The 24,812-nt window shown below is 41.5% G+C and overlaps 1 protein-coding gene across 7 annotated transcripts in view; it reads left to right on the top strand.

The window, feature by feature from the left end:
- Window positions 1–24,812, top strand: part of LOC147017118 (unconventional myosin-Ie-like) — a 139,690-nt gene that overhangs the window by 108,707 nt on the left and 6,171 nt on the right. For all 7 annotated transcript variants that reach the window (XM_085846506.1, XM_085846512.1, XM_085846507.1 and 4 more), the window contains 8 exons: window positions 904–1,048; window positions 6,882–6,996; window positions 8,495–8,664; window positions 15,349–15,494; window positions 15,885–16,031; window positions 18,222–18,370; window positions 18,600–18,722; window positions 19,577–19,787. In XM_085846506.1, the coding sequence (XP_085702632.1) occupies window positions 904–1,048; window positions 6,882–6,996; window positions 8,495–8,664; window positions 15,349–15,494; window positions 15,885–16,031; window positions 18,222–18,370; window positions 18,600–18,722; window positions 19,577–19,787 (1,206 nt within the window). The remainder of the gene's footprint in view (window positions 1–903; window positions 1,049–6,881; window positions 6,997–8,494; window positions 8,665–15,348; window positions 15,495–15,884; window positions 16,032–18,221; window positions 18,371–18,599; window positions 18,723–19,576; window positions 19,788–24,812) is intronic.

Raw genomic sequence — 24,812 nt, 5'->3', positions numbered from 1 at the left:
CTCTGCCGATCTGAAATTTCTTCCATGCTGGTCCGATAAATGGAACCTGACTTTTTATCCTGCTAAATCCCACAGTATCACCTTGAAGCTGTCATTCCAGAAGTATTGTCAAATGAATCCATCAATCTATATCCATGGCCATCCACTCGAAGAGGTTCAGTCTCTTGAGATTCGAGGCCTCAACATCTGCCATGGCTTCTTCTGGGCTAACTGTCCCCCTCCTATTATAGGCTGGGAGCCCAGCATCAATTCTCTCTCCTGGATTCTGTGGAATTTAAAGCTCTCAACATTATTGCTATCTCCCACGATGAGGCTAAATCACAGGACCTGTTCTCACATTACAGACAGTTCGGTGACCTCTTTGTTTACATTTTATGGCATCTCCACTGGTTTAGGTCCCTCTGCCTCCAGGATGCACATGTTATTCCAGTAAACCCCTTCTGGTTCAACTCCAAAAATCCAGATTTTCCTCACACTTTCACTTTTTGTTCCTCTTGTCTCACATTGCACTCTTCCCTCCAAGGAGTCAAGCAAACCATTCACCACCATCTCATGTCATCCCGTATCCTTACCCATGATCTTTTCTACCTCCATTAACCATACCTAACTCAACTCTTATACTTAAAGGTTATTGAAGGTCTCCCCTCTTCTCTCTCCTCTTTTGCTGTTCACTCATTTCCTTGCTTTTTTATTCAACTGTGGCTCCACTGTCACGATGTTGCCTTTCCCCTCTGTCACCTCACTCTTCCATGAGCCTCGATTTTGTATATAATGATGCATCCACAGCTATACACACTTAAGTTGAAATAATGATTCCAGGAAGTATATTATCTTTCAAGACAGTGCCATGATTATTGTGTCGTGGCATGCATGTGTAAGTGTAACATGCCACTGTGTTTCTAGGTATGCCATCCTGACATCTGAAACATGGCCTCACTGGAGGGGAGACAACAGACAAGGGATTATGCACATCCTGCATTCAGTCAACATGGATAGTGAACAGTACCAGCTCGGCAGGTCCAAGCTCTTCATCAAAGCCCCAGAGTCGGTGCGGACATTCAGCTGGCACGTTTAACTCACCCACACTGCTGACTTTATCTATGCTGCCCCACATCCAATTTTGCCCTCTGCACCAAACCTACAACAGTGTCTTACTACTTGGTATTGAAAACCTGCAGTGTTTTTTTTGTCTACTTAGTCGAAGCTCATATAAGAGCTAACACAGAACATAGAACAAAGGGAGCAGGAGACAAGAGAGGGTGAGAGGGAAGTACAACAACAGTAGGGGAACAGGGATATCAGGAGATCTGTAGAAGAGATTAGAAAGGGGCAGAGTACATGGGGTAAACAAGATGGACACTATAGCAATTTTCAGGAAGTAAAACGGGGAATTTGAAGGAGGTGGGTTTGGATTGGGTTGACGAGGGTAGAAAAGATCATGATTTTGGGTGGAGGAAGATATGAGATGGTGGTGAACAGTTGTTTTATAGACCTGGAGGGAAGGGTGGGATTGAAGAGAGTGTGGGAGTTTGTTTCAGAGGTGGGGAAAAAAGAAGGATGAAAGAGTAAAGGTGAGCAATAATTCTTGGTTTTGACAGTTTCACCAGAAGGGGGTTTCTGGCAGATCTGAAGTGCCCTGCAGATATGTTAGTGGGATAGATCACAGACAGAGCAGGAGGTGCAAGGTTGGAGAGGAGTCGGTAGAAGACAGAAATACCACCAAACTGTCTGCGGTGAGACAGTGAAAGACCCAAAGACTCAGCTTCATCGCGGAAGATACCAATGATCCTAAAAGCCTTGGTTTCCACAGTGTGAAGCCGAGCTTGGTGTGAGGCAGGAACACCAGTCCAGAGGGGAGAGCAGTACTCCATCAAGATGTGGATGAAACCTTTGTATGTGGTTAAGAGCTCAAGTGTGCCAAGGAAGGACTTTACATGATAGAGGATGCCCACTCTTCCATTGTCTTTGGAGGCCAGCTTGGAAATGTGACAACAAGCTTGCCATGAGTACTTTACACAATTAAATCTCTCAAACTACGGACATGTATAATTCAATGGTCAAAGAAATTCCAGAATTACAAACATATATTATTTTATTCAAAATTAAGTGAAGAAATTCACAAACATTCCTAACACAAATGGTTGGCTGCTCACATGTTATGTAAACAATTGTCCATTACTCACATATAGAAATTTTTACGAATCACCCCAGTAAAGCATGTAAATCACTCTCGTCTAGATTCTTACATTCATTTTATGTCCAGAGCTAAATGCTGAAACATTTAACACAAAATATGACATTGAATACACAAAGGGGAGGTGGTCTTATTTTCCTTGCCATTGACTTTGCTGACACAATTACACCATTCTTTTTATATAAGCAGTGAACGACTTCAGTGTCATTGAGGGTGAGAAGCTTCAGGAGTCTATCAAGGAGCATGCCTGGTAGTGTTTGAAAGATCAGAGTACACTTTAGCCCTTTAGAGCTCAGGTAAGTGCAAGCAAGTTCATGTGGGGTCATCATCTCACCCCGCTGCATTGGCATCAATGTGATGGACATGGAGGAATGTGTCCTGCTCTCCAGTAAGTCTGTTGTGGCAGAAAAACTGCATGCGATGACTGATCCAGACGGCATAAGCAGGTCCTTGTCCAGCTGTCAGTTCCCACAACTGGAAACAAAGCCTGAATCCAGAAGGATTGCTCCTGCACTGGCCATTCCCTTGAGTAGCTGTTTGTAAAGGGATAGGAACAGACAAGAAGAGAGAAGTATATGTATATATATATATATATATATATATATATATATATATATATATATATATATATATATATATATATATATATATATATACATATATATCGAAATATGTGGAGTATGACACTTTGGTGGAGGAATATGTCTAATGGAGATCGAGGAAGTGCTTGTCACACTCCACATGTTTCGATTTATCCACCGAGCGCAATACATGTCTTTTGGTTGAATGGTTTACATTTTCAGGAACAATCATCAGGGTAGCAGACGGACAGTTGCTCTTTCCGGATTATGTGGTTTTAAGGTGTGAGACAATCCGTGGCAATGCTCACTCTAACACTCAGGATGTGCATCTAATATATATGTATATTTATATAATTGTCGGACCCCACAATGGGGGATGCGTTCCTGGAAAATGCCGCGAATCCGCGAATAGTGGAGCATTGTTTTAAAAGAAAAAGTGGGGATAGGTTCACGGTGGTTCGTGATTCATGAGGGAAAATTTCAAATCCTTTAAAAAAAAAAACATGACAATGCCCATGAAAAACTGAATATATACACACAAAAAAGCAAAAACACGAAAAAAAAACCCTGCAAAAACGGGGGGAAAAAACCTCGAAAAAATGTTCGTGAAAACTCGAAAAAACCACAACAATGCCCCACAAATACGCCCACAAAAAAACCGCGAAGACGCGAAAAAAATAACTGAATACGCAGAGCACAGGGCCACGAATGTCGAAGCAGGTTGCATTTTATAAACCGCGAATACACGGAGTCCGACACTACATACATTGCCTAAAGAAAGTGTACACTCCCTCTCAAAATTTTCACCTTTTGTTGCCATCTCGCCTGGAATTAAATTGCATTAAATCAGACTTTTTCCACCTTTATTTACACATCGTAACCCACAACTTCAAAGTGAGAAACAAATTCCACAAATTTCATAAAATTATTTATATATACAAAACTACAATATCTTGGTTGGATAAGTGTCCAGCCCCCCCCCACCCCCACTTTCCCTGCGTTAATACTTAGTGGAAGCATTTTTGACAGCACTTACAGTGTGAATCTGTTGGGATACATCTCAACCAACTTTGCACACCTTGATTGGGCAATGTTTTCCCATTCTTCTGTACAATACTGTTCAAGCTCAGTCACATTGTGTGGGGAGTGTTGATGGACAGCAATCTTCAAGTCATGCCACAGATTTTCGATTGGATTTAGGTCGGGACTCTGACTGGGCCACTCAAGGACATTTATCGTTTTGTTCCCTAGCCTCTCACGTGTAGCTTTGGCTGTGTGCTTTGGGTCATTGTCATGCTGAAAGGTGAACTTCCGTCCCATTTTCAGCTTTCTTGCAGAGGTCAGGAGGTTTCCTCTAGGATTTTTCTGTATTTTGCTCCATCCATTTTCCCTTCTATCCTGACAACTGCCCCAGTCACTGCTGATGAGAAACATCTCCATAACATGATGCTGCCACCACCATGCTTCACAGTAGGGATGGAGTTCTTTTGGTGATGTGCTGTGCTGGGTTTGTGCCAAATATAACGTTTTGTATTTTGGACGAATAGTTCCATCTTGGTTTTGTCAGACCACAAAACTTTTTGCCACATGGCTTCAGAATCTCTGGAGTGGTTTTCTGCATACTTGAAACGGGAATGAAGGTGGCCTTTTTTGAGTAATGGCTTCCTTCTTGCCCCCAACCATACAGTCCAGACTTGTGGAGTGCTTGGGATATTGTTGTCACATGCACACAGTGATCAGTGTTTGTCACAAAAGCATGTTTCTCTTTCAAAGTTGCCATTGACCTCTTGGTGGCCTCTCTGATAAGTCTCCTCCTTGCTTGGGCAATCCGTTTGGAGGGACAGCCTGATCAAGGCAGGGTCTTTGTGGTACCATACACCTTCCACTTCTTAATGATTGTATTGACAGTGCTCCAAGGGATATTCAAGGCCTGTGAAATATTTTTACACCCATGCCCTGATTTATTCCTTTCCACATCTTTACCCCAGAGGTCTTTTGAAAGCTCCTTGGTGGTCATGGTTGAGTCTTTGTTGTGAAATGCACTACCCAACGAGAGGAAACCGACAGGAACAGTTGATTTTATTCTGAAATAATCTGAATTACTACAGTTTGACACAGGTGGAGGCCAATTAACTTGGTGTGTGATTTTGAAGGTGATTGGTTACACCTGGGCTTATTTACAATTGCTATTATAAGGGGGGTGGACACTTATCCAACCAAGACAAGAAGAGAGAAGCATATGTATATATTGTTGTGGACCGGGGATCGCCTGCCGCAAGGTGGAGCAGTAGGGTCGACTCTGCCGGACACCCGGAATCTAGATCGTACCTTTCGGAAAACTCCGAGAGGTACGGGTCCCTTACAGGACCGTGAATCGTCAATAATTCCACCACGTGGGACAGTACAGGGTTATTTGCCAAACTTCAAAATACCTAGAGACCCACGTGGTCTCAAATTACACCATTCCTATCTTGGTGTGATGGCAGGAACACGGATGATGGCAGGAACTGGTGATGATGGCAGGCACGGATGATGGCAGGAACTCGCCATACTCGGCGAGCTACCGAGTATTCACACCCTCGACGGCACTCGTACGGGACAAGCCATATGCGTGCTCGACCCGTGCATGACCCGAGCGGATGGTCACCGAGCTTCTGTCGGTCCCAAATGCACACCACTACGGCAACAACGGTCTTCTTTAATTTCTCCCAACACGCACCGCGTTAAACCAATGAAGAAAACACAAAAACGAGCTGATACATTTAACACATGGATATTTATTTACAATGGGTGGGAAAGGAACACATAAGAGCAGAGTTAAAACCGACTAAAGCAAGGCAAATATGTACAGTAAAGAGCACTTAAACAATTTACTACTTAAAGATGGGGCCCCAGACACACACGCGCACACACAAATACCCCAAAAAGTAAATGGACCTTCCCTCCTCGGCGGCCCTTGTCGATCCGATTCAGCAGGACTTGAACCCGCAGCTCGATTCCGCTGCAAACACCAGGTACGGAGGCAGCGCCAGGCTCCAGCACGCGACGAGACCCGAACTATAAATCCTGCACAGGCAAGTCGAGGTGAGAAATTGGGCACAAAAGACACAAAGAAAGCATTTGGCGCATTTAAAGGTGAACCATCATGAACTGTTTCGCCAGCAGACAGCAGGCCAGGAAGGTATAGTGAGCTCCAAAGGCGAGTTGGAGGGGGGATCAATTCTATGAGGAGCTGCCCCATAGGGTGTGATGGCCCGGAAGATAGCGTAGACCATGGGCTATTACTAACGGCACCGCCGCCCACAAAGGCGGTCCCAGAGGAGGAAAAGGTCATTTCTGCACACGTGTGGCAGTTGGAGTTTGAGTTGGACCTTGGACTGGCAACATCTCTCCTCCTCCAACATCTTGTCTCCTGACCTCCTCATCACTATTCTTCCGCCCTGAGCCACACTTCACTCTGTGCTATGCCAACCTGCACGACACAAGCCCAAGACCAGCTAGTGTCTGCCTAAAGACCTCACCTGCTCCCTTCGTTGTGTGAATCTGGTATATTGTCATTGCCATAGCAGTGGAATAGTTCACATTATATATTAAATGAAATTTCCTTTCCTCATCCCTATTTGTGTCTATGAACTGCTTGGTTTGTTCCATATTTATTTTCAGCACCACGTCTATCTTATTCCCTGAATACATTGTGATTAACCCCTTTTAATTATAAGGAACATTTCCAAACCTTTGGCCTCCATGCATGACCCAACGCCAGTTTTGGCTTTCATTTGGCAAACAAGTTTCGGCGTAATAGTAATAGAACGCAGTAAATTTTAATATCGTTTTGGCATTCGCGGAGGTCTTTGGACCTCCGGCTCAATGCCCTCCCGTTAGCAGACCATCCGGTACAACAGTATGATTCGTGTTTCCATTTTATTTTGTGTGGGGTAAAATTTTTGAAATTATATTAGTTTTGTTTCACAAGAAATAAATTAATCCATAGGTTTCAGTTCCCTTTTGATAGTCTTGGATCTTTAGTTTCAATGCTTGCTGTCATGTGCCATGTTGAAATTACATGCTGTTCTGTATTTAATGATCTCATTTTAACTCTCATGCAGCTCTTCTTGCTGGAGGAAATGCGGGAGCGGAAGTTTGACTCTTTTGCTCGAACCATTCAAAAGGCTTGGCGAAAGTTCAATGCCCGCAAGAAATATGCCGAGATGAGGGAAGAAGGTAATGGGATGATGATCCCCCATCATCGTTGAGATGATTTGTTATGAAATCTGATATTCAAACTATTGTTATCAAGTTGTCAAGCATTCAGGAAATCCCTCGAAAATATCAGTGTATTTGTACCGATTACATCTGAAAACATAATAAAAATTTACCCCTTATCCTCACATTATTTGCCCTTCCCATCTTAACTTTGCACTCATATACAGAAGCTCTTAACACTCAGATTTGATTCTTATTGTTGAGATAGCCAGGATAAATTTTTGTATTCCTTTGTTTCAAACTATTAACCACGAGCTGTTTACACACCCTGCATGTGGGTACAGAAAGCTCAACTTTAATTTATTGAATGAAGCATTCATTAATATTTCATGATGTATAATCAAGTAATAAGCACAACCATGACACAGGCAATAAGCATGCACTTAATAGACACAAATACATTCAATATTCCCCTTACAGTGTAAGAACTAACTGCGCACCAACCAATCGTAGGTCGATGTCTTGATAGTGGGATAGAATGGCCATTTCCACGTACATCATACGTGTGACAATATAAGGATACGAGCAAGAGTACTTGTCCCTATTGGCAGGAAAAGTAAGCAAAAAGTACCCATCCGCAGTGACAAGAATAGTTTAAGTTAATATTTCAATTCTAATTATTTGATGGAATTAAAAAGGTTAATTTTGTTGTACTCTAGGTTTCAATCAGAACCAAAGCTCTTTGGAAGTTATACCACACGCCGCAAAATGGTGGTGCAGAATCAGGCAGGGTAGGTTGAATTAGTCTAAAAAGAGGGCAAAATATTACTATTTTAAATTGTGTGCTATTCCATGAAGATCAGTATTAAATATACCCTAATCCAGATGTTTATTTTGATTTTAAGGATTACTGGAAGGGCCAATAAAGTGACTGACTGTTTTTACATCAAGAAAAGTGAAATGAAAATGCAAAATAATCAATCGGCTGCTTTTCAAACACACTGGGAAGTGGCCGCTGTAAATGGGAGACAGACCAGTGCATGGTCAGACACCACGGTTCACAATATGTATATATATATATATATATATATATATATATATATATATATATATATATATATATATATATATATATATATATATATGTGTGTACTGTATTTTTAAACTATAATTGCATCGATGAAATTATGCTGTGTCAGAGGAGCCTAAACATGTTATGGTTTTAATATCAATTCATCAAAATACTTGTGTTATTCTTTGTCTGCAGGTGTTACTGTTACACATATTACAAAATTACAGAACAAATCAAAATTTACATGATTACATCTGAATCACACCGTCATCATTTACCAGCTTTTTCTCTAATATGTGTCGTATCATCAAAGAACCCATATTGTGCACATCCCTCCCCTCCCTCGTTCATCTTCTTGGTATGTCTACATACAAGTTAGTTGCACTTTGAATGCGATTTTTTTGAAAGCCAAACTTGTTTTTCATGCACGTGTCTTGTTTATAGCGTCAAACATCCTACTGAACAAGAAGGAGCGCAGACGGAACAGCATTAACCGTAACTTTGTGGGGGATTACCTGGGCCTCGAGGAGAGGCCGGAGCTGCGCCAGTTCCTCACCAAGCGAGAGCGCGTTGAGTTTGCCGATACTGTCAAGAAGTATGATCGCCGTTTCAAGGTCAGATATCCTTCAGCATTTGCAAGTCTTTGTTGAATAGAAAATATTGAATGTAAGATTATAATTTAGTCCACAATAATTTATTTTACCTCCCTAACTAAAATGATTTATATTTATGTGTGTGTTTACTTTTTACCTTTCAATAAGATGTGTGCATTAGTTAATTGTTCAACTTTCCAAAATATGTTTGTTAGTTAACTTTGTACTTCCGAAGATATGTTCATTGGTGAAATTTTTACCTCCCAGACAAAAATGCGTGCAATATTAATTAACTTGATAGCAAGTTAGTTAATGATGCATGGAGACTTACATGCACTGGATATTATAAATGCCAACACAGGTAGTGTTTATATTGTTGCGGTTCTCGGAACCGCATACATACAACAGATAGTTGTCCCGAGTTTGTTATCCCATTAATATATGTGCAGATAGATCCCTACCTTTTGTCTAGTGGGGAGACAAGGGAGTGCGTTGTGATGGGTTATTGGTTAGGTTATTAAATCATTTTTCCCCTCCATTCCACTTCCCACTCTTCCTCTTTAAATTCTGAGTTAAATCTGCCTCGCTTGCTCCCCTCGTCTCACTTACCACAGCATACCACCGTCTACCCAGAGTCTTGTTTTCCGGGCGAGAAACCAGACATGGGCGGTGAGTCACGTACGCTTAGCACCCAGGTGGGAGGAGTGTACCGGTCGGAGAGCCAGTCGGAATGCCCGACTCGGACGATGACGTCGGATTCGGCATGGCCCCTCCTCGAACCTCGGGTTCTATAAAGCACGGAGAAAGCCTCAGTATAAAGAAGGAATGAGGAATAAAGGAATTAAGGAAAAGAAGAGAAAGGAATTAAGAATTGAAGGAATAAAGGAATGAGGAGAATTGAGGAGAATTGAAGGAAATGTGGAATTGAAGGAGGAGTGAAGTGTGTGTTCCTGCTACTTGTCTCCGACCACACGACGTTGACCAAGCGTCCTACCTATTGCTCCACCCTCGCCCTCTGGACTCCGCCCTTCTCCACTTAAGCTCCACCTACAGACACAATCTCGACACATGTGGCTTTGGCCCGAACTACGCAACCATTGTTGGGTACCGCACCACGGAGCATCCCTTCCCCCGAAACACCCAGGTACCAAAAACTATAACCTCAACCCCCTCCCTCCCTGCCTGCAAAAGTCCCTTTTCCATTGGGGTTTCTTTCTGTGTGTGTGTCTGAGTGTGCTGGTGCCTGTCTGAAAAGTAAGCCTGTTGAAGATTTTATTGTTGTTACTGTGAATAATCTCGTGTCAAGTCTGCACTGTGTCTGCTTTGTAAGTTGCTTGTATAATTGTCACACCCCCCACACACCTATCCTCTTTTCCTGCGTTACATACCCAATAAACCTTTGTCGTGCCACATGCTTTTCCTCGCTTGCTGTAAATAAATAATTGTTGTAGAAATGTTCCCAGCTCGCCTTTGTCTTTTCCCTCATTGGTCCAGCATGGTTCGAATCCAGGTTTAACCGGGTCTTTATTCCCAACGATCTGTTCCTTCTCGCCGGTACGTCCTTGGCAGTGTCGCTCGGCTGCATCCGATCCAGTAGAGTGATCCGGTTCGGACAAGGCGTACCGAGGGCATGGTTTTCTGGTGGTTAAACCGCGTGGTTAATTAGGTAACCCGATTCCATAGGCGGGAGGACCCTAGGTCACGCGGTTGAGTTATTGGCGTCCACGGTCGGTTAAGCGACCCCCCGCGTCACGGAATTATCCGTGAGCGACGACCTACAATTCCGGGGAGTCTGGTGGGAATCGACGTAGCTTCCCCAACCTAGTGGTCTTCTCACCCGACCCCACTGGCCCACAACAATATCTTCTTCTTTTCTCTTTTTAATTTTATTTTATTTTTACTTTTTGTATTTATTTATATTTAATATTATAGTAAACTAGCAAAAGTTCCCGTCCCCAGTGTCGATGCAGGTTTTTCCAGATACCTCAAAACAGTACAAAAGAGTAAGTTTACATGCAAGCCGTTTATTCGATTAAATAAAAGAACACTTCCGTGCACAGGATGGAAGGCCTCAATGATATTGCGAGCTGAAGACTTAAAACTTACATATAATCTTGAGTATATACAGTTTCTTATTATGACATCAGATGGACTTTTGTGGACTTTAAATTTGCAACATAGAGAGGTTTTAGAGTGCTGTTTTCAGCCTCAGGAAGGGGTGTGAGGAGGGGGGGAATAGAAAAGAGCCATGGTTTGCCTTGCTGACTAAATGGTCATCAGACAATGGTTACCAAACAGATAAGGTTTTACAAGGTTGTTTTTGACTTGAACAGAGAAAAGTGTAGTCTGCTCTCAACTAGCTTTCTCAGCATATACATTTATTAAATTCTTTTCAAAGCACTAAACTAAGACAATTTTGCATCTTACTTGATTGTAAATTCAATCAATAATTCAGATTCCATACCAGTGATGGGAAAAGTTAAAGTTAATCTATCAATTTAAATTGTTACATGAACTTTAAAAAGGTTAATTGTGTTGCACTCCTGGTTTCACTCAGAGCCAAAGCATTAAACTACTTATACCACCAGTGTGAAAGGGTGGTGCAACTTTGGATGGTGGAATTGGATTTGTTTAAAAAAGAGGGCAAAATATAGCTATTTTAAATTGTATTGTTTATTAAGATCTGTATTAAACCTGCTTTAATCCAGATGTTCATGTTGATTTTAAAGATTACGAGAAGGGACAATAAAAAAGTGAATGGTTAGCTCTTCCTGTGTGTGCAGTATTTCAAATGCAGCACAGAAAGTGGCTACCATAAACAGGAGACAGACAAATGCATGGACTGATCTCATGATTTACAATATACACAGTGTCCTCCATAGGTGTTGGAGCAGTGAAGTCAAATATGATATTATTGCTATGTACTTAAGAAATTTTGATTTGAGATCAAAAGATGAATATGAGACAAGAGTACAGAATGTCAGCTTAATTTTCTTGGTATTTCTATGCAAATATGTTTTACCATTGTAGATCAATACTTTTTTTTATGTTCAGTCCCCCATTTTAGGTAAGCATAACTATTGGAGCAGATTAACATAAAGTAAATTAAAGTAATATATTAGTTAGTATTTGGTTGCATATCCCTTGCATGCAATAACTGCATCGAGCCTGTGACCCATTGACATCACCACACTCTTGTTATCTTCCTTCGAGATGCTTTGCCGAGCCTTTACTCTAGCCATTTTCAGTTGTTTGTTTTGGGAGGGTTTCTGATTTTGGTCTCTTCTTCAGCAAGTGAAATGCATGCTCCATTGGATTAAAATCACAAGATTGACTTCGCCAATCTAAAACCTTCCACTTTTTTTCCCCTGGTGAACTCCTCGGTTGCGTTGGCAGTATGTTTTGGGACATCATCTTGCAACATGGTGAAGCTCTGCCCAATGAGTTTGGAAGCATTTTCTTGCACATAGGCAGCCAAAATGTTTCGGTACACTTCTGAATTAATTCTGCTGCTGTCATCATTAGTTACATCATCATCAGAGATGAGTGAGCCAGTTCCAGAAGCAGCCATGCAGGCCCAAGCCATGATACTGTTGCGAATCTGGAAGCCATGAGCACACAAACATACAGGTCCTATAGAACAGTTATATCAATAAGTATGTGTTTTAGTTAGGATCCCCATCCCGTGTCTAATGGGTAATTGAATGCAGATGCGCTGTGAGTTACTTTGATAGTTAGGGTTTTTACATCACTCACAACAACAAGTATGACTCCTACATCTCCAACCACAACAATGATAACCCTCTTCTCCCGGCATTCTCCGCGCGCTCGCTGGTATGCAGGCGTGTTCGGAATGCGTTCGGGGATGGAATTCCATTCCCAAATATGGACATGAACCGATTCGCTTGGCTGCGCGCCAAGTAAGGGAATGCGGCGTGTCCCACCCAATGATGAGCGAACTGAATTCCATTCCCAAATATGGTCATGAATCGGTTCGCTTGAACTACGCCCGAGAGCGAGCCACATCGGAACGAACCGCGCCCGAGAGCGAGCCACGCCGGAGCAAACCGCGCCCGAGAGCGATAAAAGGGACGTCGAGCGAGAGAATCGAGAGATCGAAAAGATCAGAGAGATCGAGATCGGAGAGATTGAGAGAGCGAGGGAATCGGCCAGAGCGGCAGAATCTGCGGAAGCGTCAGAATCTGGCAGAGCGCGTGAGGATCTGCTGGAGCTTGGAGGGGAAGGCACATCTCTCGAAGGCTGGGCGATAGGCATCTCCTCGCTGGTGTGCTCGGGTTCACGGCTCGTCTCGTGGCTGGTGTAGTACGTGTCTGGCTGTCCTGGTTCCGTCTTGGCCGACTGGTGCTCCGGGAAGGTGCGGACATCGAGCCGTGCGGTGCGGCCAGGTAGCCTGCTATTTTCTCGTCCCTCAGCTCGTCTTCCCTCTGAGCCGAACGGATAATAAAGACCACATTGGGTCCGTTTCTTTGGGTGTGCGTCTGAGTGTGGGCCCGTCCGTAAGTAGGAATTGTATAAGTGCTCTTGGCTGTACATACGCGCTTCTCTATTAGTCGTGATAACTCTGCTTCTTGCGTGCTCCCCCCTTTTTCCCCATTACAAACAAATGCATTTGTGAAATGTATCAGTTCATTGCTGTATTTCTTCCATTGGCTTAGCATGACGCGTGTTGGTGAATTATAAAGGCTATTGCTGCTGTAAAAGGGACATTTGGATCGACGGGACTTCGGCAACCATCCGCTCGGGTTGCGCACGGGTCGAGCACGCTAACAGCTCGACTAGTACGGGTGCCATCGAGGGTGTGAATATTGGGTAACTCGCCACGTGGATCTCTAGGTATTTTGAAGATTGGCAAATAACCCTGTACCACGTGGTAGAATTATTGACGATTCACGGTCCGATAAGGGACCCGTACTTTTCGGAGTTTTCCAGTAAAGTACGATCTAAATTCCGGGTGTTCGGTGGAGTCGACTCTGCTGCTCCATCTCGCGGTCGTGCTCGCAGCCGATACCCAGCCCGCAACAATACTACCTCCACCATGCTTCACAGATGAGGTAGTATGCTTTGAATATGCAGTTCCTTCCTTTCTCCACACCTGCACCTTTCCATAGCTTTGGTAAAGGTTTATCTTGGTCTCATCTGTCCATAAAACTTTGTTCCAGAACTCGACTGGCTCACCTCTGTACTTAGCTCATTCTAATGTGGCCTTTCTATTTTTGGTGCTGATGAGAGGTTTTCATCTTGCAGTGTATTCTTTCTAATTCTGCTGTCGAAGTCTTCTGTGAACGTTAGATTGTAATGCTTTCACCCTTGCACTCTGGAGGTTGTTGTTGATGTCACTGACAGATGTTTTCGTGTTTTTCATCACAGCTCTGATGATTTTTACTGTCATCAACTGCAGTTGTTTTCCTTGGATGATCTGGCTGTTGCCTGTTGCTCAGTACACTAGTGGTTTCTTTTTTTTTCAGTATATTTAAAATTGTTGTTTTTGCTATGCCCAATTTTTGTGCTCTGGTCCTAATTAAATTATTTTGTTATTTCAGCTTCCAAATTGCTTGCTTTTCTTTCATGGACAGTTCTCTGGTCTTCATGTTGGTTTATGCACACTGACTTCGAAGGCAAAAGCAAAGGCTAAAACCAAGACTATACTTTCACAGCTCTTTTATATGTGAACAATCAATGCAATAAGAAACACCTGAGCAACAAAAATACCCGTCAGTCATTTTTCCAATACTTATGCTTACCTAACATGGGTGGAATTAACATAAAATGTGCTATTGTTCTACAATGGTAAAACATGAATATGCATTGGAATACCAATAAATAAAAGCTGACCTTCTGTACTCTTGCCTCGTAATCATCTTTCAATCTCAAATCCAAATTTCTTAAGTACATAGCAATGAAAATAGCAAATTTGACTTCACTGTTCCAATACTTATGGAGGGCATTGTGTGTAAGATAAAAGCAAAAGTGCATCTGTATGTCTTTAAATACGGTATTTTGATACCCTTGGGCCGATAGACACCAAATTATCAGGATATACCGAGGGGGTCCCTACTTCGGTTTTCCATGAAATATTTTTCAAAAAAACAAAATCTGAAAAAAATATTTCGAAAATTAAATTTTTTCCAGATTTATCAAAGGTGTTATTAATTGGGTTATTATTCCTCCATTGTGGCAGACCAGTCCCATAACTTTGTTTGGTAACTACTTTGAGGCCAAGGACCATAGATAGATAGGATGGGGAACTCCTATTATGCATGTTTGTGCCAAATTAGAATAGTCTCACTCTCATTAGAGATCCCACGACAACCAGGTTACGTGATATTTCATACACCGTACAGACTGTAATTTTTCTCAGCAAGTAATGTGCAAACTCCCACCCAGAGAGTGGGTACTCTGCTCGTCCATAATAATACCTGATACAGATCTGGTACCTGCTTCTTACTAACCATGACAATTGTTATTAGGTACATGAAGAATTTGTCACAATCCCATTGTTTCATGTATTTCATTTATCTTTATATACAAACAGCTGTATGCAGCAATAGGGTCATCACTGAGGAGCTTTCCTTGTTCCTGCCTTTTGATCCTCACATGTAAAAGTCAATGAAGTATTTCCTAACCTCCATTTCCAAATTGTTTTGACATTTATTTCATTTGTGTCTTTTTTTGTTTTGTTCCCAGATCACCAAGCGAGACCTTATCCTTACACCAAAATACATTTACATGATTGGGAGAGAGAAGGTAAAAAAGGGCCCGGAGAAAGGTGTCATCAAGGAAGTCCTCAAACAGAAAACGGAGATCAATAATATCGTCTCCATTTCTCTGAGGTATTGCTATGATATCATAACGACAAATGTTTCTTGAAGTGTCCATCCCGTGACCCTTCCGTGCCAACTTACATGTGTTTGAAATGGTGGTTTTACTTGCTGGAACTGGAGAACCTGAACAATTCATTTCAATCATAAAAGGGGAAATAACCGAGATTCTTTTCATATTTGTCATCTTTTGATGAGAAATATTATACTTTCACTTGATGACAAGGTGCACAGACCATGCTAACTTAATGTACTAACTAGTATGTACCCCTTCCAAAGTAACAATATATTATCCATGAATTACAAGAGCATTAGTAGTTGATGGGTGATACGCTGATGTACAATGGTGAAATGAAAGCATCGTGTTGACTTCCATTGTCTGTCTGTGCCTTCATTGTCAAGTCCAATGCAGGACGATTTCTTCATCTTACACGAGGTGGAGTACGACATCTTGTTGGAGTCTGTGTTCAAAACAGAGTTCCTGAGCCAACTCTGCAAGCGATTCAAAGAGATAAAGAACAGCCAGCTCACTCTGAACTTCAACAACACGTACGGGCTACACATTGCTTAAATAATTTCAACAATAATCATGTGTAAGTTAACTCAAAGGCATGAGATTTGGTTTCCATATCCTTATGCACAAACTGTCTGTCTTGCATTCAAAATAGTGCTTAATGTACCAAAGGTTATCCAGAGTCTCTGGACCAATGGAGATGTCCTGCAGTCAGTCAGTACACATGCAACACTTATCTGGCTGCACTCTCAATCCCATAAAGACTGCTTTTTGCTCTGGATGCCTTGGAACAAGCTTGCAATCTTAAGCCATAATTGTGATCTTGAGCGTCTCTTTATAATCACGCTTCACCTGAGGAGCAGATATTGCGACTCACAGGACTGTTAACAATGGCTGTGCAATATTAAGTGCACCACTAGTAGTGTCGCAAATAAAGTCTATTTTTACATAATGTACACATGGATATACTGTACTGGATTTTCTCCACTGTGTCTGGAATAACTGTGGTTTGAAGCCCTCACTTGCTTGGGCACTGGGATGGCCAATGGTAACTGCTAGAGACAGTCGGCTGCCATCGTGTGACAACCCACGGGAGTACCACATAGTCCGATCAGTCCAAAATAATGTGGCTCCCAGTCTCGTGGTTTCACTTTGTCTTCCTTCTTTATGTTCCATTTATTTTTACACCCTCTTCATCGCCATTCATTGCTTTCTCTTGCTCTACTCCACTGCCCTCTAAATCCTTCTGTCTTCATCTCTTGTTAATTTTGGGAAGAGATAACAATAAAGCACTGAATTCTGCTTAGAGATTGTGACTGATTGCATCAAACTTACCAATTCATTGCACGCTCATATATTTCATAGTTGCAGCTCTCCCTGACCTTTTTATCACCAAAACAAGGGTTTTAAATTGAAGAGGACCGACAGCAGTTTGTCTATCTATTTTATCATCACAGTAGAAATCCTTATAGCACTTTCTTTTTTTTAGTCTTTGCAAGCAGTAAATGATAAAGCTCATTTCATAACATTAATTTCTACTTGAAATTGGAAGATGTTTATAATCCAGCATAAAATTTTAACCTGAAAAAAACCCAAAAACTTTTACACCTGGAGTGGATATCCATAAAAACAACGAATCATATGTGTGGAAGGAAGTGAGCTGAATATAATCAGATTAGTTATGGAAGTTCTTGCCATTCCCCATGACCTGAAAATGAGGGAATTTTAATGCCTTTACTTTTATGGAGACAAAACTGCAAGATATAATTAATACAAGCCTTTAATTGTCCATTCATGCGGGAACCCCAAAACGGCTCCTAAATCCCTTTAAATCTGTTGTACAAGAGCTATGTATAACAAGAGAAGTTTTGTCAGTTTAGTAACTTACATCTTATTGCTGGCTCCTCATCCATCGCAATGTGTGAATTTATATTCCTCATCATTTCAAAGTCGAATGTGTTTTGCACCTTTATATTCTTAAAGTTATGTGGTTTATCACTACCTTTTGTTAGATCCTCGTGGAGGATCTTGAAGTCTTACTCACGTTGTTGTTCTTCATCTTCTTCTTGTGGACTTTTTTGTTTCACAGCCTACAGTTTTCATCAAAACTTCCTGAAACTTGGTGTATATATGTAAAAATACCCTGCGCAGAGAGTAACCATCTCCGATTTTGACAATTCCTCCTAGAAAAAAAGTTATGATGTCAAAATATCTCCGCTAATGGAAATCGCCTAAAAATTTATCTCCGAAATTAGGCAAGTTTTTTGAATTGTGTTTGCGGAAATCGAACAGGGCATTAGCAGAGATGAATTACCGCACATATGAAACATCACTATGATGTCATATCAATTTTTATGACGTCATTCCTATTTTTTGACATTTTTTGTTTCACAACCCAGAGTTTTCATCGGATCTTCGTGAAACTTGCCATGTATATGCAGAAAGCCCACGCGCAGGCAGGAACCATCTCCGATTTTGGAAATTATTCCTAGAAAAAAAGTTGACGTCATAATATCACCACTAATGGAAATCGCCTATACCATTATCTCCGAAACTAGGCAAGCTGTTTGAACTTTGTTTGTGGGAATCAAGCCGGGCATTAGCACAGATAATTTATCGCAAACCTGATACATCACAATGGCGTCATATTCGTTTTTATGACGTCATCATTACGAGGACGAGGATCTTAGCTCATTTGAGCTTGTTTTTTTTCCTGCGCTGTCCAGGTTGGACTTCAAGGTGAAAAAGGAGGGCTGGGGTGGTGGCGGTCAGCGGCAAGTTGTGTTTGTTCATGGATCAGGAGATTTAGCTGTCCTGCGGCCTTCAGGAAAGGCACTGAATGTCAGCATCGGTGAAGGCCTACCTAAAAACTCTCGTACGTATATATCATAACCATAGATTGCATTCAGCGTTTACTGTACTTGTAAGGGAGGAAAATGAATTGTATCATCATGCGTTCGTATTTGTGAAAATATAGGATTGATGACATTTTCTCATCATGTTGTTCTTCATACTGAAGTAATCTTTCATTGAAAACAATTTAAAGTGGTTGTTGATGTCCTATGCTCCAGAGTTTTCCATCCTTGCCCTTTGCTACACCCTAGGCCCAAACAGACAAAGTTTGATGCAGAATGCTGGACATGGCCAAAGAGCCGGACACCCAATGAAACGTGATGTCCAAAACACATCTGGCGTGAAATACTCAACACCGAATATACGCTCTTCAGGTATTGTGTTTTCAGGTGTTGCTACTACAATATATTCACCATTATTGTGACCTTAATAGATATTGAAGTAAAATTGAGCATTATATTGCAAATAATCTCACAAGTACAAGTTATTGTAAGTTAGAGTGCTTACGTTCCTTTAAGTCAAACTTGAGCTGACTGGATAGCTCACTTACATTTGAGCCGTCGAGTCTGAATTTGATTCTTGACTCCACGATACATTGTCACTCTGGTGCTTCGCAAAGACTGCGTTGCATCAACGGGTGTGCAATTCTTTTGAAGTACATTAAGCGGCTTGTCCTATCCGCTGTCATTCCCTAAGGATACCACAGTACTTTCTCAAAAGAGTATGATGGTATCTTACATGTCCACCAGTGAAAAGTAGGCCATTGTGTGCTGGCACACTGACTAAATTCTAAATTCCTGCTATAACTACTGCTGGGAACAGCAATGGCAAACCACTCGATTTATTACTTGCTTAGCGGCAATGCTTTCAACACGCCATGGCCTTGAATGGAATTGAAATTCAGGTCAGCCTTCACAAAGTGAACTTTCCAGTCAACAAGGTTTGCTTCGAATACAAACAAATTTGCATGAACGTGGTTCACAAAGTTTGACTTTGACTCATCTTGACAAATTACCAAACACGTTCCATTCATTTCTCTGGATATTTAAGCTTTGCTTGTTATTACATTCTAAAGCCCAAATTATTTTGGGACCTCATGAAGATGAAGAAAGAGCTTAGATATTGGTTTGTGTTTGTTTCAGAAGTGGGCGCTAAATTATATATAACATCTCTAATGGAACGGAATACCTATAATGATCAACTTCACTTTTACATCACATGCTGGCAGGTCAGCGAAGTAACAAAATTTCAATGCGAGGTCCAGTTGCAGCACCGAGCAACAACTCTCAACGTGGACCCACATATGCTCAGCCCCACTGCAGACGGCCCTCCATGGAGCTCCCTCAAAGACCCAATCAGGGGAACAGTAAGAGGAATAGGCCAGCACCTGCACAGACCAACACGGACTTCATGCAGGTGCCTGAACAGGGCACGGCTGGGTAAGCAGTACACCAACTCACATATACCTTCTGCACAACGGTGATTGTAATGCTTGGGTGTCATACGTCGAGAAGTACCTGTGCAGGAACATTCTCCAAGAGTTGGAACCCTCATTTTGAAAGATCAATTTCATATTCCCGACACGATGTACAGCGGCCTGCAAACGTATTCACCCCCTACCAATAATGCCATATTTCAATGAACTACAAATTTGGTGGAAACAATTATTGCAAATGAACTTTGTTATTTGTAACTATCAAAGGTGCAACACAGAGTTCGTCCTCCCACCCCCTCCCTCCGGCGTCAGAGGCGTCTTTGCCTTCACAGAGCAGTGAGCACCAACATGGCGGCCATAAGATTGAAATCTCTCATCAAGCCACCTCACCACCCAAAGTCCTCAACCACATACACCACCCTCCCCTCCCTTTATTCCCGTTCTTTAAAGCAAAAGGGCAAATTGTTATATCGTCATTACATATTTATTCATGACCCCATTGCCATAGTGGAATGTTTAGCTCTTCATGCCATGAACTCTATTCACAGAAAGCGCGATTGAAACAGGAAGTGGATGTCCGACAGGTGTCATGGTTTATTATGGTCGGTCGTTTGTCTTTCCGTTTATGCGTTGCCTAATTGTGTTAATAAATTTGTATTCATAGATGATCATTAATTAATTATATTCTTTGGAAAGCATCTTAAATATTCATCAAAGTTACAATTGTGGGTGGAGCCAGGGCAGCTGTCCAACCAATCGCTGGGAAGGATTCTTACAGAAAAACACACACACATTTCAAAGTGATGTGGATGTCATGGGATGCAGCAAGTGACTAATGGGTAACAGTCTATCAAATTCTTATTGAACAACGTTTGGACATGAGTGAGATGTTCCAAAGTGACGAGCGAGGGTCTTGCATGAAGAACACACACACAAACCACCCAGGTACTGTACATCTCGGCAGGCCCAGAGAGGACCGGTGGTTTGGCCATGTGATTTGTCCTTGGGACACGGGGTGTTGTGTTTGGACGGAAAGCGTAAGAGTATACGATGAACCTTGAGCTTGGGGCAGTCATCAGTCATCTCGAGGGGTCTCTAATTCCCATTCAACGATGCCTTGGCTGCTGTCACCCTCGCTTATCTTCACTCTCAGTCTTCTGAGGAAGCATGACCACATGTAAACAGTGAGATATCCCAGTTCAGCAGCATTGGTCTGGAGATGATACAGGTGTCATGCTCACATATTTGAGAGCTGGAATTCATCAAAGCACCAATCATGGGACAAGGCCTTTCCACTCGTTGGAGCAGCTGAACCGACACAATGTGTGCCCCTTGTTCAGGACGCATTGCATCAGCACAACCTTTTTGCAATCCTGATGGTGGTGCTTTCTCCATGTGCCACTCATTGCTTGGTTTATTCCTTGTTATGCAGTGGGATCCCTCCTTTGTGAAAATTCCGATGCCCAGTTGCTTTTGATTAATGGAAGGTATTGCAATATGTGATCTGGTACATTTCCCATCCTTTTTAGTGTGATGTTTTCTCAAGGCTGGCTGATAATTAATCTTTATTCATGCGAGCATGACATTTAACAAGGTCTTTGCAAGAATTTACACTTGGCGCAGTACCATAACTATGTCGATCCTACTAATCGGCTAATTACTGCACCTGTGCATCCACAAGGTAACTGTGTACAGTACTTGTACATGTAAATTGTTTAAATATTGAAATTAATGAATTGAGTTAATGGATAAATAAAGATAAGTGTCATGTGAAGAAGATATCAGAATGTTGTTTGCAGCAGAAGTATGGTGGGAAAATAATTTGAGTCTCATGTGTTATCTTGAAATACCAGGGTGACCACAAAAACGGTACCCATACAATTTAATAATCCTTTATTATTATTTAAAATGACACGTTCTTTGGAAGACATTTGCTTCACAGAATGCATTATCATAAAGGAAAGTTTCAGATGGATATCTTTAATGTCATTGATTTGATTGAGGTAAGAGCATTTTTTGTGTGCAGAGTCAAGGCTCATGGGAGAGCTCAGACACTGAATGGATTTGGACGCAACAGAACAAAGGGAGAAACAGTAGAGAACAACAGGAGAGAGAGAGAGAGAGAGAGAGAGAGAGAGAGAGAGAGAGAGAGAGAGAGAGAGAGAGAGAGAGAGAGAGAGAGAGAGAGAGAGAGAGAGAGAGAGAGAGAGAGATAGATAGATAGAGATAGAGATAGAGATAGAGATAGAGATAGAGATAGAGATAGAGATAGAGATAGAGATAGAGATATATATATATGGGGGGAGAAACACCAAAGCAGGGTTGAAGGACAAAATAGTGGGAGATTTGGACAACAATGGGTTTGGGGAGGAATCGGGGTGGGGGTGGGTGGGGGGGAATTGGGTGGACAAGACGGATACAGAAGCAAACTCTCAATAAGGACAAAAATGGAAATTTGGAAGGAGGTCGGCTTATGAGTGGGGAGGTAGATAAGATCATTGTTTTGGATGGGGTATTATTAACCTCCGCCATCTTCGAAGATGGATGGAGGTTACTTTTTTCACCCCTTTCTGTTTGTTTGTTTGTTTGTTTGTTTGTGAACAGTATTACGGAAAAACTTCTCGACGGATTTCGACGAAACTTGGTGGGGGGGTTAGGTATGGTCCAAGGATCATGCCATTAGATTTTGGACTTGGTCCCCCCCGTCCCCCAAAAAAAAATTGTTAGAGAAATTTTTTTTTTTGCATTTCTACATGTTTTAAGTGATTTCCAACCCCCCCCGCAAAAAAATGTTACCCCCACCAAAAAAAATTGTTAGAGAATTTTTTTTTTTGCATTTCTACATGTTTTAAGTGATTTACAACCCCCCCAAAAAATTGTTAGATAATTTTTTTTTTGCATTTCTACATGTTTTAAGTGATTTCCAACCCCCCCAAAAAATTGTTACCCCCCAAAAAAAATTGTTTGAGAATTTTTTTGCATTTCTACATGTTTTAAGTGATTTCCAATAACCCCCCAAAAAATTGTTAGAGAATTTTCTTTTTGCATTTTTACATGTTTTAAGTGATTTCCAACCCCCCCCCCGCAAAAAAATTGTTACCCCCCCCCCCAAAAAAAGAAAAACTTTTTTTTTGCATTTCTACATGTTTTAAGTGATTTCCAACCCCCCCCCCCAAAAAAAATTGTTAGAGAAAAAAATTTTTTGCAACTTTTTGTTCAACAAAATTTTGATTATTTTTTTTGCATTTCCATATGTTTTAAATGATTTCCAACCCCCCCCCCCCCAAAAAAAAAATGTTGGAGAAAAGAACTATAACTCTGCCAGCACTGTTGACATCATATTTAATGAATAAGATATAAGATTCACTTGAGTGACCCAGCAGTATTGGCGGCGGAGGTTTTGCACTCTCCCGAGTGCTCCCCCTCTAGTCTGAGATTGTGCTCAACAGCTGTTCTAAGGACTTCGAGGGGAGAATGAGATTAAAGAGAATGTGGAAGTTGGTTCCACAGGTGGGGAAAAAAGAGAAACAAACAAGTGCAGGTGAGCAGTGATTCTGGATTTTGTGAGTTTCACCAGAAGGGGATTGATGGTGGACTGATTGATGATTGATGGTGGACCCTGCCGAAACCTGTGGGGTGGAGGGGACAAAGCACGGAAAGAGCAGGTGGTGGAAGTCCAGAAAGGAGGTGGTAGAAGACCATGAAACCACCGACCTGTCTACAATGGGAAAGTAATAGGTTCCAGATATCGGCCTCTCCGTTGCAGGCACATTTGGATTCGATGGGCAAAATTGTTTATTACCCTGACACATTCAGCAGCAGTGATTGAACAGATTTTGTCAGTCATTACTGTTTTGAGATATATATATATATATATATATATATATATATATATATATATATATATATATATATATATATATATATATATATATTCTGTAGATTGTGGCCTTCCTCAGTAGAAGTTGTCCATAAGCATATAACCCTGAACTCAGTTTGAGCTTTCTTGAAGGATTTCGTTCTCAGGTAGATTTCAACTGAAAACGATTATTCTTTAATTGTCCACAGCATGTTGAGACAACAGGACCACTGGACCTGTAGCTTATCTGGACCCTGGCCTAATGTTGTAACCCAAATGTGGGAGCATTCTGATTGGTGTGTCTGGAGAAGAATATTTTTGAAGGAATTTACGTGATTTCCCCCCAAATTTAGTGTCCGTCATTTTGACAACATCCGTAATTTTGACACACTTTTGATCACATGATCGGCATGGCCACCACAATTTAACATCAGTACCCTGTCCTAATGTTGTTACCCAAATTTGGTCGCATTCTGACTGTTGGATCTGGAGAAGAATATTTTAGAAGGAATTTATGCGATTTTACCAATAATTGACTGAGGTGGCCATTTTGACGCACTTCCAGTCACGTAATCGACATGACCTCCACAATTTAACATCAGGACCCTGTCCTAATGTTGTAACCAAAATTTGGGAGCATTCTGACTGTTGTGTCTGGAGAAGAAGATTTTTGAAGGAATTTACTAAGTCAGCCATTTTTACATACTTAATGTCACGTGACCGGAACGAGCTTTGCAATCCCCATTACAAGTTAGGAGCAGAACCTTGCTGCCAAATTTCAGCCGGATCAATTGAGTGGTTTTGCTGGAGAAGTTGAAATCGGAGATGGACGGATGGATGGTGCATGATGACAATATCGTATCTGGAATTCCAATTTCAGATAAGCTAAAAATTGGACTATTTTGCCTAAATCTAAATCTGCTGACTATATACGAACTCCACTTTGCACACCTGCATCAAGTAAGACGATATCTTTAGTTTGGAAGAAATTATTAGAGGTAAGGTCAGTCCCATTATTTTGTGGTCACCCTTTAGAAAAGGATATTTCCAGAAGGGTAATGTCATATATTTTTAGACTGGGTTACTAAATAAACTCACGGAATTATAACTTCATGCGGAGGGCTGTCTTTGACATGGTTCTTTAGTATTAGACTGTTATTTGGGATGGGT

The sequence above is a fragment of the Eptatretus burgeri genome, chromosome 11 (assembly GCF_056783735.1).
Source record: "Eptatretus burgeri isolate ZD-2024b chromosome 11, Ebu_testis_v1, whole genome shotgun sequence".
Lineage (NCBI taxonomy): Eukaryota > Metazoa > Chordata > Myxini > Myxiniformes > Myxinidae > Eptatretus > Eptatretus burgeri.
This window is presented reverse-complemented; position numbering and strand designations above follow the sequence as displayed.